Source organism: Amyelois transitella, chromosome 14 (assembly GCF_032362555.1).
Source record: "Amyelois transitella isolate CPQ chromosome 14, ilAmyTran1.1, whole genome shotgun sequence".
NCBI lineage: Eukaryota > Metazoa > Arthropoda > Insecta > Lepidoptera > Pyralidae > Amyelois > Amyelois transitella.
Window position 1 is genome coordinate 719,066 of NC_083517.1, and position 24,546 is coordinate 743,611.

A 24,546-nucleotide genomic window follows, 5' to 3' on the forward strand; every position below is an offset into this window, starting at 1 on the left:
CTTGTAGGCGATGGGCTAATTTGTTACTGTTTCAATCTCAATTCCATCATTAAAGCTTACAGGTGAAGGTGGCTTTCAGTCTTTTCTATATTGGCTTTTAGGAGTGGACATTTTGGTCTCATAGATTTGTCTACCCCGCAACATAAAATCACGTCTCCCTTACGGGATAAACAGAGCCAGCTATCTCGGACATAGAGACCCAAAAAGACTGAAAGGTCACGTCCAACTGTATGGCCTCATGATTGATTACTCCTTGGCACGTCAGAAAGCACAATACGTACGTAAGAAGCACATAAAATATAAAAAAATATACCATCCATACTTTATTTTAATGTTGTTTATGCTGTTGCTGCAATAGATAAAATTAATTAAATAAATTTGCCTAAATGTTCTATATTAAAGTGTGCAATGCAAATTTTAAGCATTTTCAAAATGCTAAAAAGCATTCATTCATTTATTCATGTTTTTTTAATGTAGACAATGTGCATTCGTCCGTGATTTAGATTTAAGAGATCTATATTTGTAAATTGACGTCCGATGAAAATGCTGCAGTGTAGTTTGTTCCGCCGCTTCTTCTACACCTGCGCTTTAGAAGCGGTTGTAGTTATAATTAGATTTAAGTGATGTGACGTCAATAAGTAATTTTGAAAATAAATCTATATATCTATTCTATTCTGCTGTAGTAGATAAAATGGAAATAAATTTTGCCTGCATGTATCAAAGTGTGCAGCGCAAGTTTTAAGCATTTTCAAAATGCAAAAAAGCATAAAGGCAAAAGGAATGTATCATGGTCACAATACAAAATCAAAATACTTGCCTAAGAATTCGAAATAAGTGTGAAGGAATTCAAAAAAGTTAACATTCAACCTTGCCACAGGAATGGCTGGCAAAAAAAAAAAATTGATTCCGCTCACGAATGTCGCGCGTCCCAGCGATTCCTTTGGCTCGTGCTGGCGGCTTATCAAATTTGATTGACAGCATAAACTCCTTCATCTTCTTCATGCTAAAGGCAGTATTACAGAGAGAGATTTGTGTTTTTGTTTTAACGAATAACCTAAACTATTTTCATGACATTTGTGAAATAAACTTGTTACAGATAGATATAGATGTGCCGTGTGGTTCCCGGCACCAATACAAAAAAGAATAGGACCACTCCTTCTCTTTTCCATGGATGTCGTTAAGGCGACTAAGGGATAGGCTTACAAACTTTGGATTCTTTTTTAGGCGATGGGCTAGCAAACTGTCACTATTTGAATCTCAATTCTATCATTAAGCATTATCTATTGCAAAAAATCGTGCTTCCTATATTAAAACAAGAAAAATAGGGATTCGAAAAAATTTAAAACGCTAGGTAATAGACTAAAAATGGGTTGTCTATGTAGTTTTAATTTTCTCGATACCCGTCTATTTGTGTAGCAAGAGCGATGATTCCGCTCGACCGCCACCAAAGGGCAGATCTTGTTTGTGGGTCAAAATGATGATAAGAAAGTTGGAGAGGAAATAATTAATAAGATTTGTTTGTCTTGTTGCAGAATTGAAACGACTATTGCTGCTCGGATGCTGAGTGTATTGGTGAGTATAATAATGTGTATTTTGATGTCCTGTCACTATTTGAATCTCAATTCTATCATTAAGCCAAATAGCTGAACATGGCCGATCAGTCTTTTCAAGACTGTTGGCTCCGTCTACCCCGCAAGGGACATAAACGTAATTATATGTATAAATGAATAAATAACCAGAATCAAAAGCTCCTCCTCCTCCAAATTTTGGTCCGGGATTAAAATAGTTAAAGGACCTAACATTTTTCATTCCATCCAAAAAATAAATATAGATGGCAGCACTCAATAGATCCGTGCGAACGGTTCGATAGGAGTAAAACATAAATGTGTCAAATTGAGTAGAAATATTCACAAGACCCTTATCTCTGTGTAATGAAATGAATGGCGTGTATAAATTGCCTCTCCACTCTCCACCTACTTGAGACGTAGATAATACAATACGTTTGTTTATTTAAGTACAAATACCGTGTGGTTCCCGGCACCAATAGAAAAAAAGAATTGTTGTTGAAGAAAATGCTGCAGTGCAGTTTGTTACCGCTTCTTCTGCACTGACGACTTGGAAGCGGCAGTAAACTTAGTTTCAAGTAATTAATTTGACGTCGACCAATGTTGTGAAACCAAAAGATTTGACATTTATTAAGCGATGTGAAGTATCCGATAAGAGTAGTAAGAGGTAGTAAGAGGCGACTAAGGGATAGGCTTTTAATCGTGAGATTCTTCTTAGGCGACGGGCTAGCAACCTGTCACTATTTAAATCTCAATTCTAACATTAAGCCAAACAGCTGAGCGTAGCTAATCAGTCTTTTCAAGACAAGACATTGGCTTTGGCTACTCCGCAAGGGATATAGACGTGACTATATGTATGTAAGAATTTGGCACGGCAAGACTTACATTGTACGCCGTTTTATTTCGTTCAATATGATTTTGAAGGTATCTGGGTTATGTACAAATATGATCCATAGTCCATCTCGTTATTAAATGAATGTACTTTTTGTTACCTGCGACTCCGTTTCCAAGAGCAATTTGTAAAAATATTCGACCGATTTGACTGCGTGCTAACATACATACATATACCTACATAAAATCACGCCTCTTTCCCGGAGGGGTAGGCAGAGACTACCTCTTTCCACTTGCCACGATCTCTGCATATTTCCTTCGCTTCATCCACATTCATAACTCTCTTCATGCAAGCTTCTCTGCTCGCGGTTTCGGGTACTTTTGACCTGACCCTTTACCAGGACGTCCATATAAATACATATAGGTACATATATGTACATACATAAAATCACGACTCTTTCCCGGAGTCGTGGAGATCGTGGAAATATGTAGTCATATACTACATATTTCCACAATCCCTGCATACTTCTTTTGTTTCATCCACATTTATAAGACTTTTCATGAAAGCTCCTCGGTTTCGGGTACTCTTAACCTGAGGGGTTAGTGCGAGTTTTACTCGATCACACGCATCGAGCAAGTAATCACGAATTTGTATCGAATTGCATTAGTGCCATCGCGTTACCAGTAGATGGCGCTGATCAAATCATAAACAATTTCGCGTTTTATGCTCGACGCGTTTGATCGAGTGAAACTCGCCTATCTGATCCTTTGCTAGAACGTCGCCGATTGGCGGAACGCGTGTGAAGCCGCGTGTAATACTAATGCATGAATTAAGATACGTGTTAATAGTGAATTCCAAAAAATAGTCGTCATCGTTAGATTGCCTACAAATGAGGCGGTACGGATATTATGAAAGTTTCATAAAATAAACGGGGAAAACGCAGTATTTTTCGTAAGTAAGTCATTATTTAGTCCCCCCTTTCCGCATTTCCATCACTCATTTCATTGCGAAATAGGTTTGGTATATATACAGAAAAGTATCACACAATTTTAGCCACTGATATCTAGTGGCACATTTGTAGGTCACAAGGTTTCAGGTTCAATTACTCGGATATTATTTGATTGAAGCCGTGTGGTTCCCGGCACAAATAGAAAAAGAATAGGACCACACTCCATCTCTTTCTCATGGATATGGCGACTAAGGGATTGGCTTTTGACCTTGAGATTCTTCTTAAGCGACGGGCTAGAAACTTATCACTGTTTGAATCTCAATTCTATCATTGAGCCAAACAGACGAACGTGGCGTATCAGTCTTTTCAAGACTGTTGGCTCTGTCTACCCGCAAGGGATATAAACGTGACTATTTGTATTAACGTTGTATTATTTGGATAGTACATTTAAAGCTTACATAATCTTTTCTCTTTATAAAAAGATAAATAAAGCAAGCGTGTGGTTCCCGGCACCAATACAAAAAAGAATAAGACCACTCCATCTCTTTCCCATGGATGTCGTAAAAGGCGACTAAGGGATAGGCTTACGAACTTGGGATTCTTTTTAGGCGATGGGTTAGCAACCTTTCACTATTTGAATCTCAATTCTATCATTAAGCCAAACAGACGAACGTGGCGTATCAGTCTTTTCAAGACTGTTAGCTCTGTCTACCCCGCAAGGGATATAGACGTTGACTATTTGTATGTATGTTGTATTATTTGGATAGGACATTAAATGTCTTAAGCTAGACACACACACTTTAAATGTTAAAAGCTTACATTATCTTTTTTCTATATAAAAAGATAAATATAGCAAAGCGAACCCAGGCCCGGAAGCACTATGGTGGAGAGGGAAACGTTCGTATTGACATAATTAGTTCTATATTCATTCATGTTTTTTTAATGTAGACAATGTGCATTCGTCCACGATTTAGATGTTAGAGTATCTATATTTGTAAATTGACTTCCGTTGAAAATGCTGCAGTGTAGTTTGTTCCGCCGCTTCTACTACACACGCGCTTTGGAAGCGGTAGTAGTTATAATTAGATTTAAATTGTGTGACGTCAATAAGTGATACCTTGTATCCAATTTTGAAAGTAAATCTATTCTATTCTAACGGGGAATGCTCAAAGATGTTTTGAAGAGAGAGATTTATACTGTTTAATTATGATGTAGGCAACCTTCTTTATACTCCATAGCAACGGTTGCCATGGTTTTGTTTAGTTAGAAAAAAATGTCAGAAATTATTTTTAAGTACATATAGTCACGTCTATATTCCTTGCGGGGTAAACAGAGCCAAGAGTCTTGAAGAGACTGTTTGGCATTATGATTTTTTATTGTCAAATATTTTTCATTTTATTTTCATATATATATATATACAGGACAAATTACACAGATTGAGTTAGCCTCGAAGTAAGTTCGAGACTTGTGTTACGAGATACTAACTCAACAAACTATATTTTATAATAAATACTTATATAGATAAACATCCAAGACCCAGGCCAATCAGAGAAAGTTCTTTTCTCATCATGCCCTGGCCGGGATTCGAACCCGGGTCCTCCGGTGTCACAGACAAGCGCACTACCGCTGCGCCACAGAGGCCGTCAAAATATATTTCATAATATAGTATTTTAAATTTGATTTTTTCTCTCCTCTTTTCTCCTTCTATCTTCTGTAGGAATAACTAACTTTGCAATTATACTTCCTAAAATAATGTACCTATTGATAACATGAATGCATTCATAAATATAATCACGCCTATATCCCATTTTTATGGGCCAGAAAAAGGATGTACATCCATCTCAGTTTGGTCCAAAGGTCCGACTTGCAGAGAATGCCTTGTGGCATTAAGTCCACCTGTTGTACATTTTACGTGCATAAATAAATAAAAAAAGAATTATAGGCCACGCTCAGCATATAAATAAATAAATAAAAAAAGAATTATAGGCCACGCTCAGCTGTATTGTAGGATTTTAAATTTGAGATTCTTAGGCGACAGGCTTTGAGTTACCTTTCACTATTTGAATCTCAATTTCATCATAAATGCATACAACTGAACGTGGCCTTTCAGTCTTTTAAAGACTTTCGGAGAAGGATACATGGCACTTTTCATCCCGTTAAAAAATATAGCTCCCGGGGGATTTGCGAAAACCCTGTATCACTTTGTAAGTGGCGCTAAATTCGCGCGTGTTGGTCTTAGAGTTTATACAAAATTTTATAGAAATGGTGGCACTTATAAATCATCTTAATTCGCGCGTGGCGCTAAATTCACGCGCTGGTTAAAGATACCAACTTAATTATAATTATCCAGTTCCGTGAAAATGAAAATTTCCTCACGATATTTTCTTTCGCCATCAAAGCGTCGGTTGGCAATCAAACTAATATACTCCAGTATCTCTATATCTTCAAAAACATAAAGAATATTTCACTTTGAACAATACTCCGAAAGTCTCATAATAAACACTCATAACAAGAGCTACGAGGCGCTACGAGACGGCTACGAGTGCTACGCTCTCTACGACGCTACGACACCGCGTAGCTTCGTCGAGGAGCTTTCATGTTTGCTGTCTAGTTAATACGGTGTTCAATCTGTAGGTACTTATATTTTGTGTAAAAATGCTCGTTTAAGGCTCGTTTTAAAAATTAAAATATTTAAGACTAAATTAATAATTAAAATATTATTTTGCCTTGCCTCTTGCCAGTTCATTTAAGGCCGGCTATCTGAATATGTTTGGCTCTGTCATTAACGTCTGCTATAATCGAATAAATGAATAAAATAATGAAACAGCCACTGTGAGGACGTTTCGTTAGCTCGTCAATTTAATAAAAAAGTATTTAATCAAAAAATCAGAGATGAAAAACTGCATTCGAATTTCGCAATTGGAACGCGTGCATTCCCAATTTAAAAATAGCCGTGCAAACATAGAATTCCTGGATGACGGCTATTACGGGGCGCCGAATATCGACGTGTGCATGAGACGGAGGTCACGAGCGAGCAAACGGCACGTGAGCCCGGGACCATTCACCGACAACCCTAGCCCGAACATTACCGAGCGCCCCCGATTTGAAGCCGCTGTCTCTTTCCAATGTCTTTTCAACCTTCTTTGAACTTCTGTAGTGTTGCCAACATCGATGTAGAGTAAATTGTAGAACAGCTTGTAAAAATTTTGTCTGTGATCTGTGTTTTTCGTTGTGGTCCATTTTTGTGACTTCCATGATGGAAATAATTTTTTTTGGGTGTTTATTATATCAAATTCTTTATTATTAGAGTGATTAAAGAAAATTATTCTTCTTAAATCCTTATCTCTGGACCCTGGATTAGGTAAATATAGATGTGTACATGAGGCGGAATTCATGAGTGAGGCAGCGACGCGTGAGCTCGGGACCATTCTCCGATAACCCCAGCCCGAACACTATCGACAACACCCGATTTGACTCCGCTGCTTCTTTGCAATGTTTTCGCCAAGTGTTGCCAACCCCCAATGTAGAGTAAAACTATAGATCAGCTTTCAAAAAACTGTCTGTAAAAAAAGTTTTTCAATGGGGTCCATTTTTAGTGATTTAATTGATGAGAATAACTTTAAGGCGCTTATTCCGTGAATAATTCTTGGAATGAGCGTGTTTTAGGTAAATTCTTTTCCCTTCTTAACATCGCTTACATCCCCACCTTCCAGGACAAAGCTCGGCGTACTAATTTTTAATGTGATCTTAGATAGGAAAGTTGAAAATCTGTACATTATTCTATCAAAACTGTTAAAAAAAATTGCTCATCTACAATTTAAACATGGCAACACCGAATCTCCCGTCGCGGCATCCAGGCTAGCGCTACAAAGGGTTGCGCGCGCACCAATCAATAGCGCCGACGGCGGGCAGTGTCCAGTCCGCTGTCGGCCGCGTCGGACGCGTCTCCCGCGGGCCCATGACCGCCCTCCACAGATGACGAGGCCCCACACCCACCTATCTCGAAGCCCTGCAGCCTGTGCTCTAGCGAACCCGATATCGCATTCCCGCGCGACAAGGTACGATCGATATTAGCCGGTCGCTGACGCCTATGATGGCTTGTTACCCGTGACTGCGTTGCCGTGGAAATTTTCCATTTGTGTCAGTTCTGCTGTGGTAACTGTGTAACGTTTCGGTAAATGATTGCGGCATTAAAAATATAATTATAATTCGTGCTTTGAAATACTTAGAGCAAATAGCTCTTTTCCGTGGAGTGCTCAAATCCTAAGGGAGATTCAAAATATTATAATATTTAATCAGGTACTCAAAATATAATATACTAGCGACCCGCCCCGACTTTTTCGATTGGCGAATGCATACCTACATATGATTACGTCTATATACCTTGCGGTGAAGACAGAGCCAACAGTCTTGTGTACCAATGACTATTTTCATAACTAGTTTCATAACTAACCGCGGCTCTTACGGTGAAGGAAAACATCCTGAGGAAACCTGCACATTCAGGCAACTGAATGTGTGTAATGATCGATCCAATACGGGTTAGGTTCTCCTGCAAAGGTTTCGGGGCTCAGACGGGAATCGCTTGGTGTAAAAACCTGACTCACTCAATCCAGGATCCATATGTGCTCACCCCAGGTTCCTCTCCAGAGTGGTGAGGATGCAACCGGGACTAAAGCCAGGAGGAAGTAGGATGAAGAAGATCAAACCATTTAAAAAAAAAACTCTTAGCTTCATAATCCATAATACTAATAAAATAAATATGAAAGTGTGTGTCTTTTACTGTCTTTCACGTCGAAACGAATAAACTGATCCGATTATTCATGTTAGCATACATAAAAATTGTGTAACATACAGAGCGGACATGGTAATTTCCACGCGAAAGAAGCCGCGGACGAAAGTTACTTACATAATTTGCTTTGTTCATAATTTTTTTTTATCTATACTAATATTATAAAGCTGAAGAGTTTGTTTGTACGCGTTAATCTCAGGAACTACTGGTTCAAATTGAAAAATTATATTTTTTAATCGATAATTATCGAGGAAGGCTTTAAGCTATTTAACATCACGCTGCAACTATTAGGAGCGAAGAAATGATGGAAAATGTGAAAAAAAACGGGGGAAATTATTCATCCTTGATTCAATTGAATTAAGATTGATTCAATTCAATGATAAATAAGTATTCCACGCGGACGAAGTCGCGGGCACAGCTAGTCTTAATCAATTTTCGACGAAATTTATCAAAAGAACGTCTCGTATTTTCATATTATTTATTGAGCCGCGGTAAAAGGCATCAAAGAGGTTATAATTATTTTAAAGCGTATGGGGTATCATCAATTAAGATATAGCCTTACATGTGCTAGTGAAATATAGGGTATTAAAATTTACATAATTTCAGCATTTATACATTTGCATACATTATATTGAAGCTCATATTCATTATGCATATTGTTGAATATATGTATTTAATACGTACAAAATTTCAGCACTTACATCTTCGATTCGCTAACATACATACATACATATGGTCACGTCTATATCCCTTGCGGGGTAGACAGAGCCGACAGTCTTGAAAAGACTGAATGGCCACGTTAAGCTATTTTGCTTAATGATATAATTGAGATTCAAATAGTGACAGATTGCTAACCTATCGCCTAAAAAAGAATCCCAAGTTTGTGAGCCTATCCCTTAGTCGCCTTTTACGACATCCATGGGAAAGAGATGGAGTGGTCCCATTCTTTTTTTGTATGAGTGCCGGAAACCACACGGCACGCTAACATACGATTATAAAAAAACTTCGTCATAATTTATTCTGCTTAAAAATACACTTTATAGTCTTACTAGCTGTTCCGGCAAACGTTGTTTTGCCATATAAATAATTTTTAAAGAAATTTCTAGTTAAAAAAATGTTAAGGGTGGACAACCCTTATCACTAAGGGGTATGAAAAATAGATGTTGGCCGATTCTCAGACCAAGAAAGAGATGGAGTGGTCCTATTCTTTTTTCTATTGGTGCCGAGAACCACGCGGCACGGCTGACTAAAAATGAAATAAAAGGCTTTTTCAAAATACATGAAACGCCAAAAATATACATGAGATGTTACTACGAGCACTGATACAATTTCATATTTTATTAAACACAAGCCCAGACTTACACCCTAACTGAAATCGATAATAACTGTGGTTATACTTACCGAAGCCCGCACCTTAGTACAGTCGACTGCAGAGAAATCCACTCTACAAACTTTTATTTAGTTTAATTTGTAAGCTCTATTACACGGGATTCTTCTTTTAGACGACGGACCTGTCACTGTTTGAAGCTTAGAATTGAGATTACACGGGAGTTTTCTTTTAGACGACGGACCTGTCACTGTTTGAAGCTTAGAAATGAGCTTCAAAAAGAGACAGGCCTCATTGAGCCATACAGTTCAAAGTGGCCTTACAGTCTTTGCGAGACTGTTAGCTGTGTCTGTGTAAAGCCGTGTGGTACCCGGCACCAACACAAAAAAGAATAGCACCAGTCCATCCCTTTCCCATGGAAGACGTAAAAGGCGAAAGCTCCTTTGCAGGGAAACTGTCCCGATTTTTACTTGGGCGTGTATCGTCAGCCTCCCCTAGAATAGGGGGTGAGTAATACAGCACTTAAGGGACACTTAAGTGGATTTTGTAGGGAGTCAAGAAAGGGAATTTCATATGGAATACAAATTAATTAGGGTGTGAGTTGCAGCAATACAAAAAGGTCTAAATAAGTAATCCAAATCTTGTCATACAATCCAAAAAAATACGAAGTCAAGTTAATTTGCAGATGACTGTACAGTGTACATGCGCGGTAAAGTTGTTGGCAGCTGGTGTCGTTCCATAATGGAAAAAAGTGTTGACCTTGAAATGTAAAAATATAATCTAGTATTGATGAAATAAGTACAATTAACAGCATATCAAATTATCAAAATTCGCGTCTATTATTAACGCGTTATAGAGTTAATTTTATTGGGTAAGATAACGGGGTAACTTGACAGTTGACTGTACTTAGAGGATTTAATTTATTAAAGTACAGTCAAAATCACGTTCAATGTAAAAGCGAGTAACAACGCTAGTAAAAATAAGGAAATGAGATTGAAACAAATCTCTTATTGTACAAATATTTACTTTCAGAGCAGACAGAGTCAAGGTTACGGATTAATTTTTCTTATATAAACAATAATATTATTTTTCGTTGGCTTTATTAAGACCAGCTTAAATACATTTATTATTTTATTTCGTACAAGATTACCCGCCGATTTCCTTATCGTATCGAGAATATTTCTATTGGAAACACAAATGAAATCAATTAATTTTGACTTTACTTCGACAAGACATGTTGCTGAGAATTTTCTCCAGAAAAGCAAATCAACGCATTGGAGGGCCACCCTAGAGATACTTAGTGCGCTCCCACAATTGGCGTCTTTTGAGCGTCGCGTACGCAACGTCGACGCGGCGTCGACATAGCAATGATGTGCATCATACAAGTAGGTGCACGCTGCGTAGGCGCAAGCAATACACCGATGCTCGAAAGACGCCAAGTGTATACACGGCTTTAAGTCCGAAAATGAGGGGTTAGTGCGAGTTTTACTCGATCCAACGCGTTGAGCAAGTAATCACGAATTTGTATGGAATTGCATTAGTGCCATCGCGTTACCACTAGATGGCGCTGATCAAATCACATACGAATTCGCGTTTACTTGCTCGACGCTTTTGATCGAGTTAAACTCGCTCTAACCCCTCTGAAGCGTAACGCCCTAAGTATGACAATTTGGAGATAATTGGGAGCCTTTTAAGATTTTTGGAAAGAAGGCGTGACAGCATTTAGTATGAGAACTGGGAGAAAGGGCAATTCCAAGTTTGCGAGCCCCGGGGCCTTGTACTTTAGGCCCTTCGTGGCACAAATCGTTCTACAGTTTCATGGCAAACTGTGGTGGTGGCAAGCTGAATATCGTGCCTCAGCGCAATTACTCGTACTTGGTATAAATAGACCAAGGACAGCCATTGCTTTGATTTCATGTTCAAATTTAATAGTTAACTAACGTATGTAATGTTACAATTTAGGGTACTAGGTATCGTTTTTTTACCGATATACTTACAATATTTCGGTAAAAAATATCACTATTTAAATCTCAATTCTATCATTAAGCTCTACCCTGTAAGGGGTAAGACGTGTTTATATTTATACATACATACATATAGTCACGTCTATATCCCTTGCGGGATAGCCAGAGCCAATAGTCTTGAAAAGACTGAATGGCCACGTTCACCTATTTGGCTTAATGATAGAATTGAGATTCAAATAGTGACAGGTTGCTAGCCCATCGCCTAAAAGAAGAATCCCAAGTTTGTAAGCCAATCCCTTAGTTGCCTTTTACGACATCCATGGGAAAGAGATGGAGCGGTCCTCTTCTTTGTACTGGTGCCGGGAACCACACGGCACGTGTCGTTAGACGTGATTATACAATATATTCGTCGTTACCTTTTCCCACTTTCTACGTGGGGTCGGCACAGTATGTTAGTTTTTTCCAATTACTTCTGTCAATTGCCATCTCACCGGTCACTCCCTTTCTCCTCATACTATCCTTTACGCCGTCCGTGATTATACAATATGTATATATAATGCAACTAAATGTAGACATTTTCCAGGTGATGCATCGAGCATGAGTCGCCGCGCGCGGCCGTGACATGGGAGCGCAGGCATGGGCTGGCGCGCCGTGCACCCGCCGCACATCGCCGCCGGCTTGCTGCTGCTACTGCTGGGGAACCTGCCAGGTCAGTGCCGCACCCTGGAGATAGATTGTCTTCCCCTTCTGCTGGGGAACCTGCCAGGTCAGTGCCGCACCCTGAAGATAGATTGTCTTCCCCTTCTGCTGGGGAACCTGCCAGGTCAGTGCCGCACCCTGAAGATAGATTGTCTTCCCCTTCTGCTGGGGAACCTGCCAGGTCAGTGCCGCACCCTGGAGATAGATTGTCTTCCCCTTCTGCTGGGGAACCTGCCAGGTCAGTGCCGCACCCTGGCCAGATAGATTGTCTTCCCCTTCTGCTGGGGAACCTGCCAGGTCAGTGCCGCACCCTGAAGATAGATTGTCTTCCCCTTCTGCTGGGGAACCTGCCAGGTCAGTGCCGCACCCTGAATATAGATTATCTTCCCCTTCTGTTGGGGAACCTGCCAGGTCAGTGCCGCACCCTGGCCAGATAGATTTTCTTCCCCTTCTGCTGGGGAACCAGCCAGGTCAGTGCCGCACCCTGGCCAGATAGATTGTCTTTCCCTTCTGCTGGGGAACCTGCCAGGTCAGTGCCGCACCCTGGCCAGATATTGTCTTCCAGGTGGTAAGTAGAGGATCAAGGTTTCAGCTTCCGAGAATTAGACTGCGCTCGCAATTTTAGAACAAAATATTAATGATTTTTAATGAGACCTGTTTTGGAATGATTGAAGCGGCTGAAATACAGGTCTTCAGCATCATGTTTTCGGCTTTTGTCTCATCTGCGCCATATCAGGTAATATAGAAAGGCTGCCGACTGAATTTCTTGGCTTTGTGTAATAGTTAAACTCGACCAGCTTAAATCATTGATGATTAATGCCAAAAATAGGTTTAATCTAGAAATGTAACTCCCGCACCACAAACAAATTGATGAGCTGGTAGTTGCTACTATCAGTGATTTTGTCGAAGGTATAGGTTAACCCAAACGTCAGAATAATTTTTTTACAAACGAATCAACAAAGGCCTGTGATTAACTCGCCAACCTGCCCCCCAGTGACCTGCCACCAAGACCACCAGGATGCGGTGCACATCACGGCGATCCTCGGCGAGAGCGTCGTGTTCAACTGCCAGGTGGACTTTCCTGAGGACATCCCAGTGCCGTACGTGTTGCAGTGGGAGAAGAAGGTAGGCGAAACGGTACGGCAGTCCACACTCCACTCTTACAATACTACGCTGCTCATCTTCCGTGTGTTTCTGTTCAGTAGACGGCTCGTCCAACGACGCGCCCCCGACTGTAAACTATAAGTTGGACTCGAGAATAGTGACGTGGTAACAGGCGCCGCGGGCCGGGGACGCCGCCCCAGCGCCCTCGCCCCGCGCGCGCCCCGCACGCCTCTCTGTACTGCCTTGCTGCGTAATGCCTGTGTACGTCCCGCGTTCTCCCACAGGGAACAAAGGCCTGCAAAGCGAGTCCTAGAGAGCAGCAGACCCCCGTTAGACGATCATACACAACACAGCCACTTTACATATACAATAAGACTTTTTTTTCGGTCATACCTTTTGTTTTGGGCGCACAGTTTTGAAGATAGCCTCGGCACGGCTTTCTGGGCTGACACGGGCACTCACTCCCCCCCACTCGCGCACTGGCGGCGGTTCTGTCTGTTTCTCTCTTCCTGTGGCCGTGGGCTTCTCCCACGCTCTATCCGCAAGTGTAGTTAAGACTTTATGAAGTACAGATAACAACTTGGAAACTGTATACTTGCACATACAAAAATCATTGAGTAGCGCACGTAGTGTTTTGTTTTGTGTAGTTTATGTCATTTTGCATGCTTCAGAGACTGACTACAGTTTTATTATTATCATTAAAGCTTTTGCATCGATTAACCTGTGACCACTGAACCTATTTGAATTATACTAAATGGGTGTTCATATTTAATCTCATTCCCGTATTTATGTTTCTATTTGCATGCGTTATTACGTGAATATTATATGCGTATTCTCGCTGTTTCTGAGTTGAAGCTGTCACTGTAGTGTGTATGTAGGTAAATTGGCGGATTTACACTTTCAATTAATACATTTTCAAATATAACTTTAGTAAAAGTCCAAACATGAACTTTTGTGAATCAAAAACTTATTTAATCTGTGCGTACATCCGCCAATCAATTGAGATAGTAGGAGTACGCTAAAGTAGGTAGCAAAGATAATTATATCGGACCTAAGTCGGTGTGTAGGTAGCTTACTGTTCTATGTAGCGTTTGGTCTTGTCGCTGACTGTAGTGTGTGTTTTGCGATCGGACCATAGACTTGTAAAAACATGTTCACATCCTGCAGTGTACACCTGCGTTTAAAATAGAATGAACAGTCCGGCCAATGTTCTGAACAGGTGAGACGATCTTCTGTTCGCCAGCGCGATTTATTCATACAACAACTTCAATTTTATTTACTTTTAAATTAACATCAATCAGTGGGTTTTTTTATATCTGTGAAATATTTGTATCCTTATTCTAAATTTACTTGCATAACATTTTGTCCGATTTGTAACAACATGCCTAAGTAAGGAATATCTGAGTATGTCTTATAAAGCGGTCTTCACTGTGACCGAGTGACTGACTGACCGTCTGACAGACAAAATCAGAAAACATCCCATGGTCTAGAAACTTAAAATTAGCCATGTATGTACCTTATGCGGTTTAGGGTGCACTGAGAGAGGATTTCCCGAAATTCTCACTGAAACGGTAGTAAACTCACTAGTTATTACATAAAAAGATAAATGATTATTAATATCTTAAATTTACAACACAAAATATATGAACAAAAAGAAGTTTAATTCTGATCGCAAAACACAGACTCCAGCCGCGGCAACACTGTAAACTCGCGCCAACCGAAGCCGCTCCCTAATTAATTCCCGTATTTAGGGACAGGATATTCCCATCTACATCTGGTACGAGAGCTACCCGACCCACAGCGGGGAGGGCTACGAGGGGAGGGTGTCGCGCGTCGCCCCGGACTCACCGTATGGCGCGGCCAGTCTCAACCTCACCAATATACGGGAGTCAGACCAGGTAACCCAGTTTTAAGGTCAGGTATGAGTACAGAAACTGAAGAGCTTGCGGGTAGAGAGAATGTGGATGAAGCGAAAAAACTATGCAGGAACCGTGACAAGTGGAAAGATGTAGTCTCTGGGTATGAGGCGTGATTTTATGTATGTATGTAGTATCTTACAACCGTGTGGTTCCCGGCACCAATATAAAAAAGAATAGGACCACTCCATCTCATTTCCCATTGATGTTGTAACAGGCGACTAAGGAATAGGCTTATAAACTTGGGATTCTTCTTTTAGGCGATATGCTAGCAACCTGTCACTATTTGAATCACAATTCTATCATAAAGCCAAACGGCTGAACGTGGCCTATCAGTCTTTTCAAGACTGTTGGCTCTGTCTGACGTGACTATATGAATGAATGATTGTTTCTCCAGGGCTGGTACGAGTGTAAGGTGGTGTTCCTCAACCGGTCCCCCAACCAGCACAAGAACGGCACCTGGTTCCACCTGGACGTGCACGCGCCACCGAGGTTCTCCATCACACCGGAAGACATTATATACGTTAATTTAGGTATCCAACTTACATATATGCTGCAGTGTAGTTTGTTCCGCCGCTTCTTCTACACATGCGCTTTGGAAGCGGTCGTAGATTAGATTAGATTTCAGTGATGTGACGTCAATAAGTAATACCTTGTATCCAATTTTGAAAATACATCTATTCTATTCTATACTGATTATTCTGTCTGTATGTCCACAAATTCTTTTTGTTAAATGAATTTAAATTAAAACTAAAACCACTTATAAAAAGAATGAAAAAAAAAATGATTAGAAACTAAAATTTATTTTACAAATTGTACAGTCGATACTAGAGAACGAGAAACCGATAGGTACTAAGTACGTAAAGTTTCTCTGCCGTTGACTGTACATAAAGCTAATGGTGACAATTCTAACTAACCAATCTTTCAGGTGACGCCATAATCCTCAACTGCCAGGCAGAGGGCACTCCCACACCTGAAATCCTCTGGTACAAGGACGCGAACCCAGTCGAACCTTCAGGAACCGTGGGCATCTTCAACGATGGCACGGAACTGCGGATCAGTAACATCAGACCTGATGACATTGGAGACTATACATGCATCGCGAGAAATGGCGAGGGCCAGGTGTCGCATACAGCGCGGGTCATCATCGCCGGTGGAGCTGTCATCACCGTAAGTTAGACGCTGCATTAAAAAATAGGGGGAAAGTTTAACTAATTCATTCGTCTCGCTTAAAGAGGATGTCTTTGAAAATTTGGTGCATCATCCGAGTATCATGCCACGCGCTCTACTCGATTATAGTAAGTAGCCAAGTTCTATAATCGGGTAGAGCGACCGCTTATGACATTGGCGGTGTGCTGTGTTATAATAATAATTACCAAGAGTTTGGAAAAAAATATGAGTAGCAGTCATTATTGACCTGGGAAATCTCCCCCAAACGAAATGGGAAAACGCCAGATGTTGATGACGAATTGCATACTTGAACTAAAATTCTTAGCAAGTTATGTTATCTTCCAGATGCCTCCAACCAATCAAACCAAGCTAGAAGGGGAGAAAGTTCAGTTCTCCTGTGAAGCCAAGGCCCTACCCGGGAATGTGACAGTGAAGTGGTTCAGAGAGGGGGCTCCAGTGGCCGAGGTGGCAGCCCTGGAGACCAGGGTCACAATCCAGAGAGATGGCGCGCTGGTCATCAATCCTGTTGCGGCTGATGACTCAGGGCAGTACCTGTGTGAAGTCTCCAATGGGATCGGGAAACCACAGAGCGCTTCGGCCTATTTGAATGTTGAATGTGAGTTTTCCGTAAGGTTTTCATCATGAACGCTTAAAATTGAAAATTGTTGACGATTAGCTTTTATATGTTTTATATCTCTTCTTAATTTAAATGATTGCAATTGTTGTAAGGTTGGACCGATAATTTTCATGTCATCTAGATAGATAGGCGTAATTTTTATTTAAACAGAATTTACTACAACTTTGATCTGTTGCACGGCAGTGCCCCTAATAAATCCGAAACAAAACGGTTCATGTAGTTGAAGAAAGTTTTTCTTCTTCATTCGACAGTATTGTCTTTATTAAAGATTTAGTTATTGACGGAAGAACCCAAAATTTGTATCCATTCCATAGAAATCTGAATAATGCTTCAAATTTTATTCTGGAAAATAATATTATTCAATTTTTTGCGATTCAATATGGTACATATTTCTAAAACTAAATAAATAATATCATTATATTCTCCGCAGACCCCGCCAAAGTGACGTTCACCCCAACCGTACAATACCTGCCGTTCCGCCTCGCTGGCGTCGTCCAGTGCTACATAAAGGCCAACCCTCCTCTTCAATATGTGACCTGGACTAAGGACAAGCGACTGCTGGAGCCGTACCAGACGAAGGACATCGTGATCATGAACAACGGCTCTCTTCTGTTTACCCGCGTCAATCAGAATCATCAGGTATTCATCGATGTAGCCAAAAATCTGTTTTTATACCTTGTTGCAAGAACTATGTGGAAATTAGTAAATTAGTGTCTTTATGTTAAAATAATGACTGATCTATTATCCTCGGCTTTTTGCCTTTCAAAATAATTTTTACTAACAATTATTTCAACTTTTTTGTTGTTGTTGATATATAAGAGAGACTTATTGTTACTCGTATAAGCATTATATAACAGTCAACATTTAGGTTTAGCAAGCGGGTTGGAACAAAGTAAAACAAATTACTGTTGTATCTGTTTATCAGGGAAGGTACACGTGCACACCGTACAACGCTCAAGGCACGCAAGGATCTTCAGGCCCAATGGAAGTGCTGGTGAGGAAACCTCCAGCGTTCACCGTGGAACCGGAGCCTTTGTATCAGAGAAAGGTTTGTATTGATTGTTTTTATATAGAAAGAAAATACTTTTTCTCGGTCTCTAATGTGTACTTCCCATTTCAATCTTTAAGGTGAAGTCCGCTGAAGATAATATAGAATATGACGGGAAAGATTGACGCTGATTTATCATTTCACGATCGTCTTCTTGATTGAATTTAACCTACTTTTGTGAACTGGTCTCAGTGCGTTTCTGATCTTCTTAAGGTTGCTCGCTTCTTAAGTCATCAACAGCAAGAGATGGAGTGATCCTTGTACTTACTTGTCTATGATAATTTTCAAGCTTGCGGTTTGCAATAAATGAATCTAAAATCCTTAGCCAGAAAGCAGCTGACCACATCAGAAAATTACATCGGCCTTTAGCAATAAATGAATCTCAAATCCTTAGCCAGAAAGCAGCTGACCACATCAGAAAATTACATCGGCCTTTAGCAATAAATGAATCTCAAATCCTTAGCCAGAAAGCAGCTGACCACATCAGAAAATTACATCGGCCTTTAGCAATAAATGAATCTCAAATCCTTAGCCAGAAAGCAGCTGACCACATCAGAAAATTACATCGGCCTTTAGCAATAAATGAATCTCAAATCCTTAGCCAGAAAGCAGCTGACCACATCAGAAAATTACATCGGCCTTTAGCAATAAATGAATCTCAAATCCTTAGCCAGAAAGCAGCTGACCACATCAGAAAATTACATCGGCCTTTAGCAATAAATGAATCTCAAATCCTTAGCCAGAAAGCAGCTGACCACATCAGAAAATTACATCGGCCTTTAGCAATAAATGAATCTCAAATCCTTAGCCAGAAAGCAGCTGACCACATCAGAAAATTACATCGGCCTTTAGCAATAAATGAATCTCAAATCCTTAGCCAGAAAGCAGCGACCACATCAGAAAATTACATCGGCCTTTAGCAATAAATTTTTGTTGATTGCTTATTTAAGCGAATTTTAGCAAATTTCGTGATTTCACAGGTGGGCGAATCAGTAGAGATGCATTGCGAGGCACAAGAGGCGGAGGGCACGCAGCGGCCCAGCGTGACGTGGCGGCGGCGCGACGGGCTGCCGCTGCAGAAGACGCGCGTGCGGGCGCTCGGTGGGAACATCACCATAGACACGCTGCGGAGACAGGACTTCGGCATCTACCAGTGCGTCGCGTCCAATGAGGTGAGTACGGTGGGCTTGGACGATAGCTGTGCCACTTCGTGATCTCTCCTCTATCTCCTGAACTATGTGACAGGCAGTGAGGCGGAGGACACACAGAAGATACTGGACCTTTATTTGACGTCAACCAATGTTGTGAAACCAAAAGATATATGACTTTTTAAGCGATGAAAGAAAATAGTTAAAAAACTAAATCACTAATTTAAAGTAATACATGCTATGTTTTCACAATTTCTCACGATCCAGACTACGGTCTTACCACCGTACATATTTCGCTGACCTCGCAACACACTTTAGGCGCGAGCCATTATATACATTTTAGTTTATATTACATGTCAGTGCGCTAAGAATAACGTAGCAAATGGTCGTTGAGACAGGGTGAATTAATCTTATTTTCTGTAGTACATTAAATAACTTTTAGATACAAGTGATCTTTATCTTGCCTACTTATACAAACAAAGTCTATCTTCAAGTTTACATGGTCCTACTGCATACATACATACATATGGTCACGTCTATATCCCTTGCGGGGTAGACAGAGCCAACAGTCTTGAAAAGACTGAATGGCCACGTTCAGCTATTTGGCTTAATGATAGAATTGAGATTCAAATAGTGACAGGTTGCAAACCCATCGCCTAAAATAGAATCCCAAGTTTGTAAGCCTATCCCTTAGTCGCCTTTTACGACATCCATGTGAAAGAGACGGAGTGGTCCTATTCTTTTTTGTAATGGTGCCGGGAACCACACAGCCTTGCCTACTGACCCGTACAGAGACATTTCTGAAGCGCGTGTGGCCCAGGTGGCGACGATCGTGGCGGACACGCAGCTGGTGATCGAGGGCACGCAGCCGCACGCGCCCTACAACGTGTCGGGCGCCGCCACCGAGTTCCAGGTGGCGCTGCGCTGGCAGGCGGGCTACGCGGGCGGCCCGGACTACAAGCAGGACTACACCATCTGGTACCGCGAGGCCGGCTTCTCCGACTGGACCAAAGTGCCGGTCACGCCCTCGGGGGCCACTTCTGTGAGCATACATACATATAGTCACGTCTTACGGGGTAGACAGAGCCAATAGTCCCGAAAAGACTGAATGGCCACGTTCAGCTGCTCGGCTTAATGATGGAATTGAGATCCAAATATAATGACAGGTTGCTAGCCCATCGCCTAATAAAAGGATCGCAATTCCTTAGCCGCCTTTTACTACATCCATGGGAAAGAGATGGAGTGGTCCTATTCTTTTTTTTGTTGTATTGGTGCCGGGAACCACACGGCACTGTGAGCATATACCGTGCAATACAATCTTTATTTGACTTTGATGAGGGTTCACAAAAGGTGTAGTATAAAACATATTTCTGACAGATCAGTAATTAATTATAGCATGCAAATATTATAATATTTACACATAAGTCATAGAAATTTACTCTAAATCAAATGATGATATCATTATGTCAATTTAACTATAGTGACTTAATATTAATCAATATTTGAGGTCTGATAACTTATTGGCTCAAAAAATAAGCATCGTGGCAAGTCGAAAACCATTTTCTAAAGGTTAGTGTTTAAATTCTAGGTCACCATAAACAGACTTCAACCCGGGACCACCTACGAGTTCCAGGTCAACAGTAAGAACACCATTGGAGAAGGCATGATGAGCAAAGCAATAACCATCAGAACTTTAGGTAAGTTACATACATACATACATACATATAATCACGTCTATATCCCTTGCGGGGTAGACAGAGCCAACAGTCCTGAGCGGACTGATAGGCCACGTTCAGCTATTTGGCTTTAAGATAGAATTGAGATTCGAATAGTGACAAGTTGCTAGCCTATCGCCTAAAAAAAGAATCTCAAGTTTGTAAGCCTATCCCTTAGTCGCCTTTTACGACATCCATGGGAAAGAGATGGAGTGGTCCTATTCTTTTTTGTATTGGTGCCGGGAACCACACGGATTAGGTAAGTTGTACCCAAATATAACTGGAAAATGGTGGTAGATGGTATTATGTTTACTTCAAGGCTCGGTGATTGGCAACTAGATAATAGGTGTTTGAAGGGATAACTCTACTATTTATTTTTAAATTGAGAAAAACCGTGGGCAGCAGCTATTTATGCCAGCGACGGCCTCTGTGGCGCAGCGGTAGTACGCTTGTCTGGACACCGGAGGCCCCGGGTTCGAATCCCGGCCAGGGCATGATGGGTAAAGAACTTTTTCTGATTGGCCTGGGTCTTGGATGTTTATCTATATAAGTATTTATTTTTATTATTTTTATATAATATATAGTATCGTTGGGTTAGTATCTCGTAACACAAGTCTCGAACTTACTTCGAGGCTAACTCAATCTGTGTAATTTGTCCCGTATATATTTATTATTTATTTATTAAAAATTTCTTCTGTATACATATACTGTAATAGGCTGTATGTACTATTAGAAATCTATGGTTAACATAATGATTCCGAAATAAGGGTAATGGATCTCTGAAACGCGTATTAATTTGACTAAATATTAACGCCTATGATGATTCAGCAATGTTCAGAATCCTCTAGTCTGAATTAAGAAGAAATTAGATAATATACAGAGAAATATAACATAATGAAGAATCCTGTATACATTAAGCTGATTAATACTTCATCATGGATCAAAGCTGTTTAAGTGATAGGGTCTGAGAGATTTCACTGCAATGGCTTCTCTATTCTTGACCAGGAAAAGTCCTGGACTGTGATCTAAGTGGATTTCAAGGTCAAAAGTTATTTTGTCCTTGATGAAAATTGCGCTAGGTAATAAAATAATGTAGGGATGACGAAGCTGGTATAGGAAGCATCTAAATTAAGAAACAAGGATTTATAAATGCATTTGTATAACGTATGCTGAGGAACTGACAATTCGTTCATTCATATAGTCACGTCTTATCCCTTGCGGGGTAGACAGAGCCAACAATCATGAAGTGACTTATAGGCCACGTTCAGCTGTTTGGCTAACTAAGGAACTAACAGTATCTTATTTTTCGTCAGGTTGTGGCTATGTAATTTAGGAAATAACAATAATATATTTTTATTTCCTAAATTTACATTTTTCCTAAATTAAATTTCACTTTTTGTAGATGTAGGCGCCAAGCCGAAAGCGCCACCGACCCCCGCGGGGCCCGTGGACGAAAAGATATTTCAGAACGCGCCTGAAGGCTCCGGTATACTCACACTGCACATTATTTCCAGCTTGTAACACTGCCTTACTAATCTTTCTTATTTTGAGGGTAGTTGCTGAGTAGAAATGACGGTAGCTGCATGTTTTTGACATAGAATTATTTGTTCTAAATGTTGCCTATTAAATTTGGTAAAATGTCTTCTTTAGTTTCAATTGAATCTTTTAGTGTAATATGTATATAATTATAAATTATGTCGTAAGCAATTAATGTTGTACTTTGTGTAAATATTTTAGTTTTGAGTTTATAAGATCTACGTTACAAACAACACCACTATTAGAGCAGAAACATAAAGTTCTGCCACTCTATGTAATGTGTTCCATGCACGCTACATTGTTTAAGACTAGCTTATGTTAAGCTCATTTACATTTCACATTATCTAAAACTAACATTAGCTTAGAGAAATTTACCGAAAGAATCAGCGAAATCGGTTTAGTCGTTTAAACTGTACGTCAATTTGTCACTTCCAGTCACATTTGGATAATCCTAAAAAACTCAAAAATGTATAGATCCGAAAAGATCTTAGTCCAAGATCCCAGAGCCGTAAGACACAACTTATTTTCTAAAGAATGGATCTTTCGATTCTCAGTAGTCTTTCATGTACTTTTAATACCTGCATGTTTGTGAGACTTGCCCGGTGACACCTGCGCAGGTACCAGGCGAGAAAGGTAACTAAAAATCACAGTTACTTAACTTAAATTTTTATGACTGATTTTTATATATATTTTATAGACTATTACTCTGAAGTCATATCAGAGAAGTCAGACGCTTTCCATGCGCCAGAACTTTTGTCAGACGCTTTAAAGCTCTATCAAAAATTAATTAACTTAATTTATTTTTAAATGTCTGACTTTTATATATGTTATTCAGATAACTATTACAAAGTTGTATTAAATCAGTCAGACAGTTTGTAATGACCAAACACCCCTTAAACACAAGAATTACTCAGCCTCGAGTATGAGCGCGATAGCACAATGCGCATGCGCGTCAGAGTAAAATATCTAATATTTGAAAAGTACTTACTGTTTTCAATTTCATATTTTTGCATATCTATTCAAATACGATGAAATTTATAATTAAAATAATAATTAATCATTTTTAAATAAATATATATTATAATATAATATATTGCATACTGTATATAAAAATAAAAATGTAAAAAAAAATTCTCTATTTGTTTCAGTCAAAGTATTAAATGTACAGGCAAAATATTTTTACCGTATGATTATATGTAGTATTTTGATTTTCAGTTTTTTTAATAAATACTCAAACAACACAAAAAAAAATATTTTTAGTAAAAATTAATATATATCTTGTTATTGTTGGGACTCGAACGCGGACCGCCAACTTCCCAGTCACACGCGCTAACCACTGGACCATCGAAGCCGTTGCGGTGGTGTCGAAATTAAAGTAGACTACATACATATGGTCACGTCTATATCCCTTGCGGGGTAGACAGAGCCAACAGTCTTGAAAAGACTAAATGGCCACGTTCAGCTATTTGGCTTAATGATAGAATTGAGATTCAAATAGTGATAGGTTGCTCGCCCATCGCCTAAAAAAGAATCCCAAGTTTGTAAGCCTGTCCCTTAGTCGCCTTTCACTTATACTATTTATATGTTATAGGTTTACTATTACTATACTATTTTTTAATTGCTTATGATTTTATTTTTACGGAAAATTCTGCCAGCAACGACAATCTAACTGATGATGAGGACGATGACTTGAGTGGACAGTATAGAGATTTAATTAATGATGAAAATTCAAATGATTATTTTGATGATGAAGATGATAAAGAGACAATAAAATAATTATTCAATTGATTAATCATAATTAATTATTTTTTATTGAAATTATTATAATAGATATATTTTTTTAAATAAAATAAAAATCATTCTTTTTGAAAGGCTATTGCTACAAAAAATTCATTTTCCCCTATTTACATGCAATATATTATATTATTTTAAAAAAGATTAATTATTATTTTAATTATAAATTTCATCGTATTTGAATAGATATGCAAAAATATGAAATTGAAAACAGTAAGTACTTTTCAAATATTAGATATTTTACTCTGACGCGCATGCGCATTGTGCTATCGCGCTCATACTCGAGGCTGAGTAATTCTTGTGTTTAAGGGGTGTTTGGTCATTACAAACTGTCTGACTGATTTAATACAACT

General features: G+C 39.6%; 1 protein-coding gene across 8 annotated transcripts in view; it reads left to right on the forward strand.

The window, feature by feature from the left end:
* Positions 1–24,546, forward strand: part of LOC106129156 (protein turtle) — a 75,178-nt gene that overhangs the window by 40,424 nt on the left and 10,208 nt on the right. For 4 of the 8 annotated variants that reach the window (XR_009657134.1, XM_060947667.1, XM_060947665.1 and 1 more), the window contains exons 2-14: positions 1,533–1,572; positions 12,010–12,135; positions 13,120–13,262; positions 14,981–15,127; positions 15,543–15,678; positions 16,074–16,315; positions 16,661–16,931; positions 17,383–17,591; positions 17,878–18,000; positions 18,981–19,172; positions 19,969–20,190; positions 20,737–20,845; positions 22,266–22,349. Coding sequence is in view for 7 of the 8 variants with exons in the window: in XM_060947667.1 (XP_060803650.1) it covers positions 12,063–12,135; positions 13,120–13,262; positions 14,981–15,127; positions 15,543–15,678; positions 16,074–16,315; positions 16,661–16,931; positions 17,383–17,591; positions 17,878–18,000; positions 18,981–19,172; positions 19,969–20,190; positions 20,737–20,845; positions 22,266–22,349 (1,951 nt within the window). In the remaining variant the exon portion in view is untranslated. Of the gene's footprint in view, positions 1–1,532; positions 1,573–11,998; positions 12,136–13,119; positions 13,263–14,980; positions 15,128–15,542; positions 15,679–16,073; positions 16,316–16,660; positions 16,932–17,382; positions 17,592–17,877; positions 18,001–18,980; positions 19,173–19,968; positions 20,191–20,736; positions 20,846–22,265; positions 22,350–24,546 lie in introns of all 8 variants that reach the window. The other 4 variants (XM_060947668.1, XM_060947666.1, XM_060947669.1 and 1 more) reach the window with 3 other exon arrangements.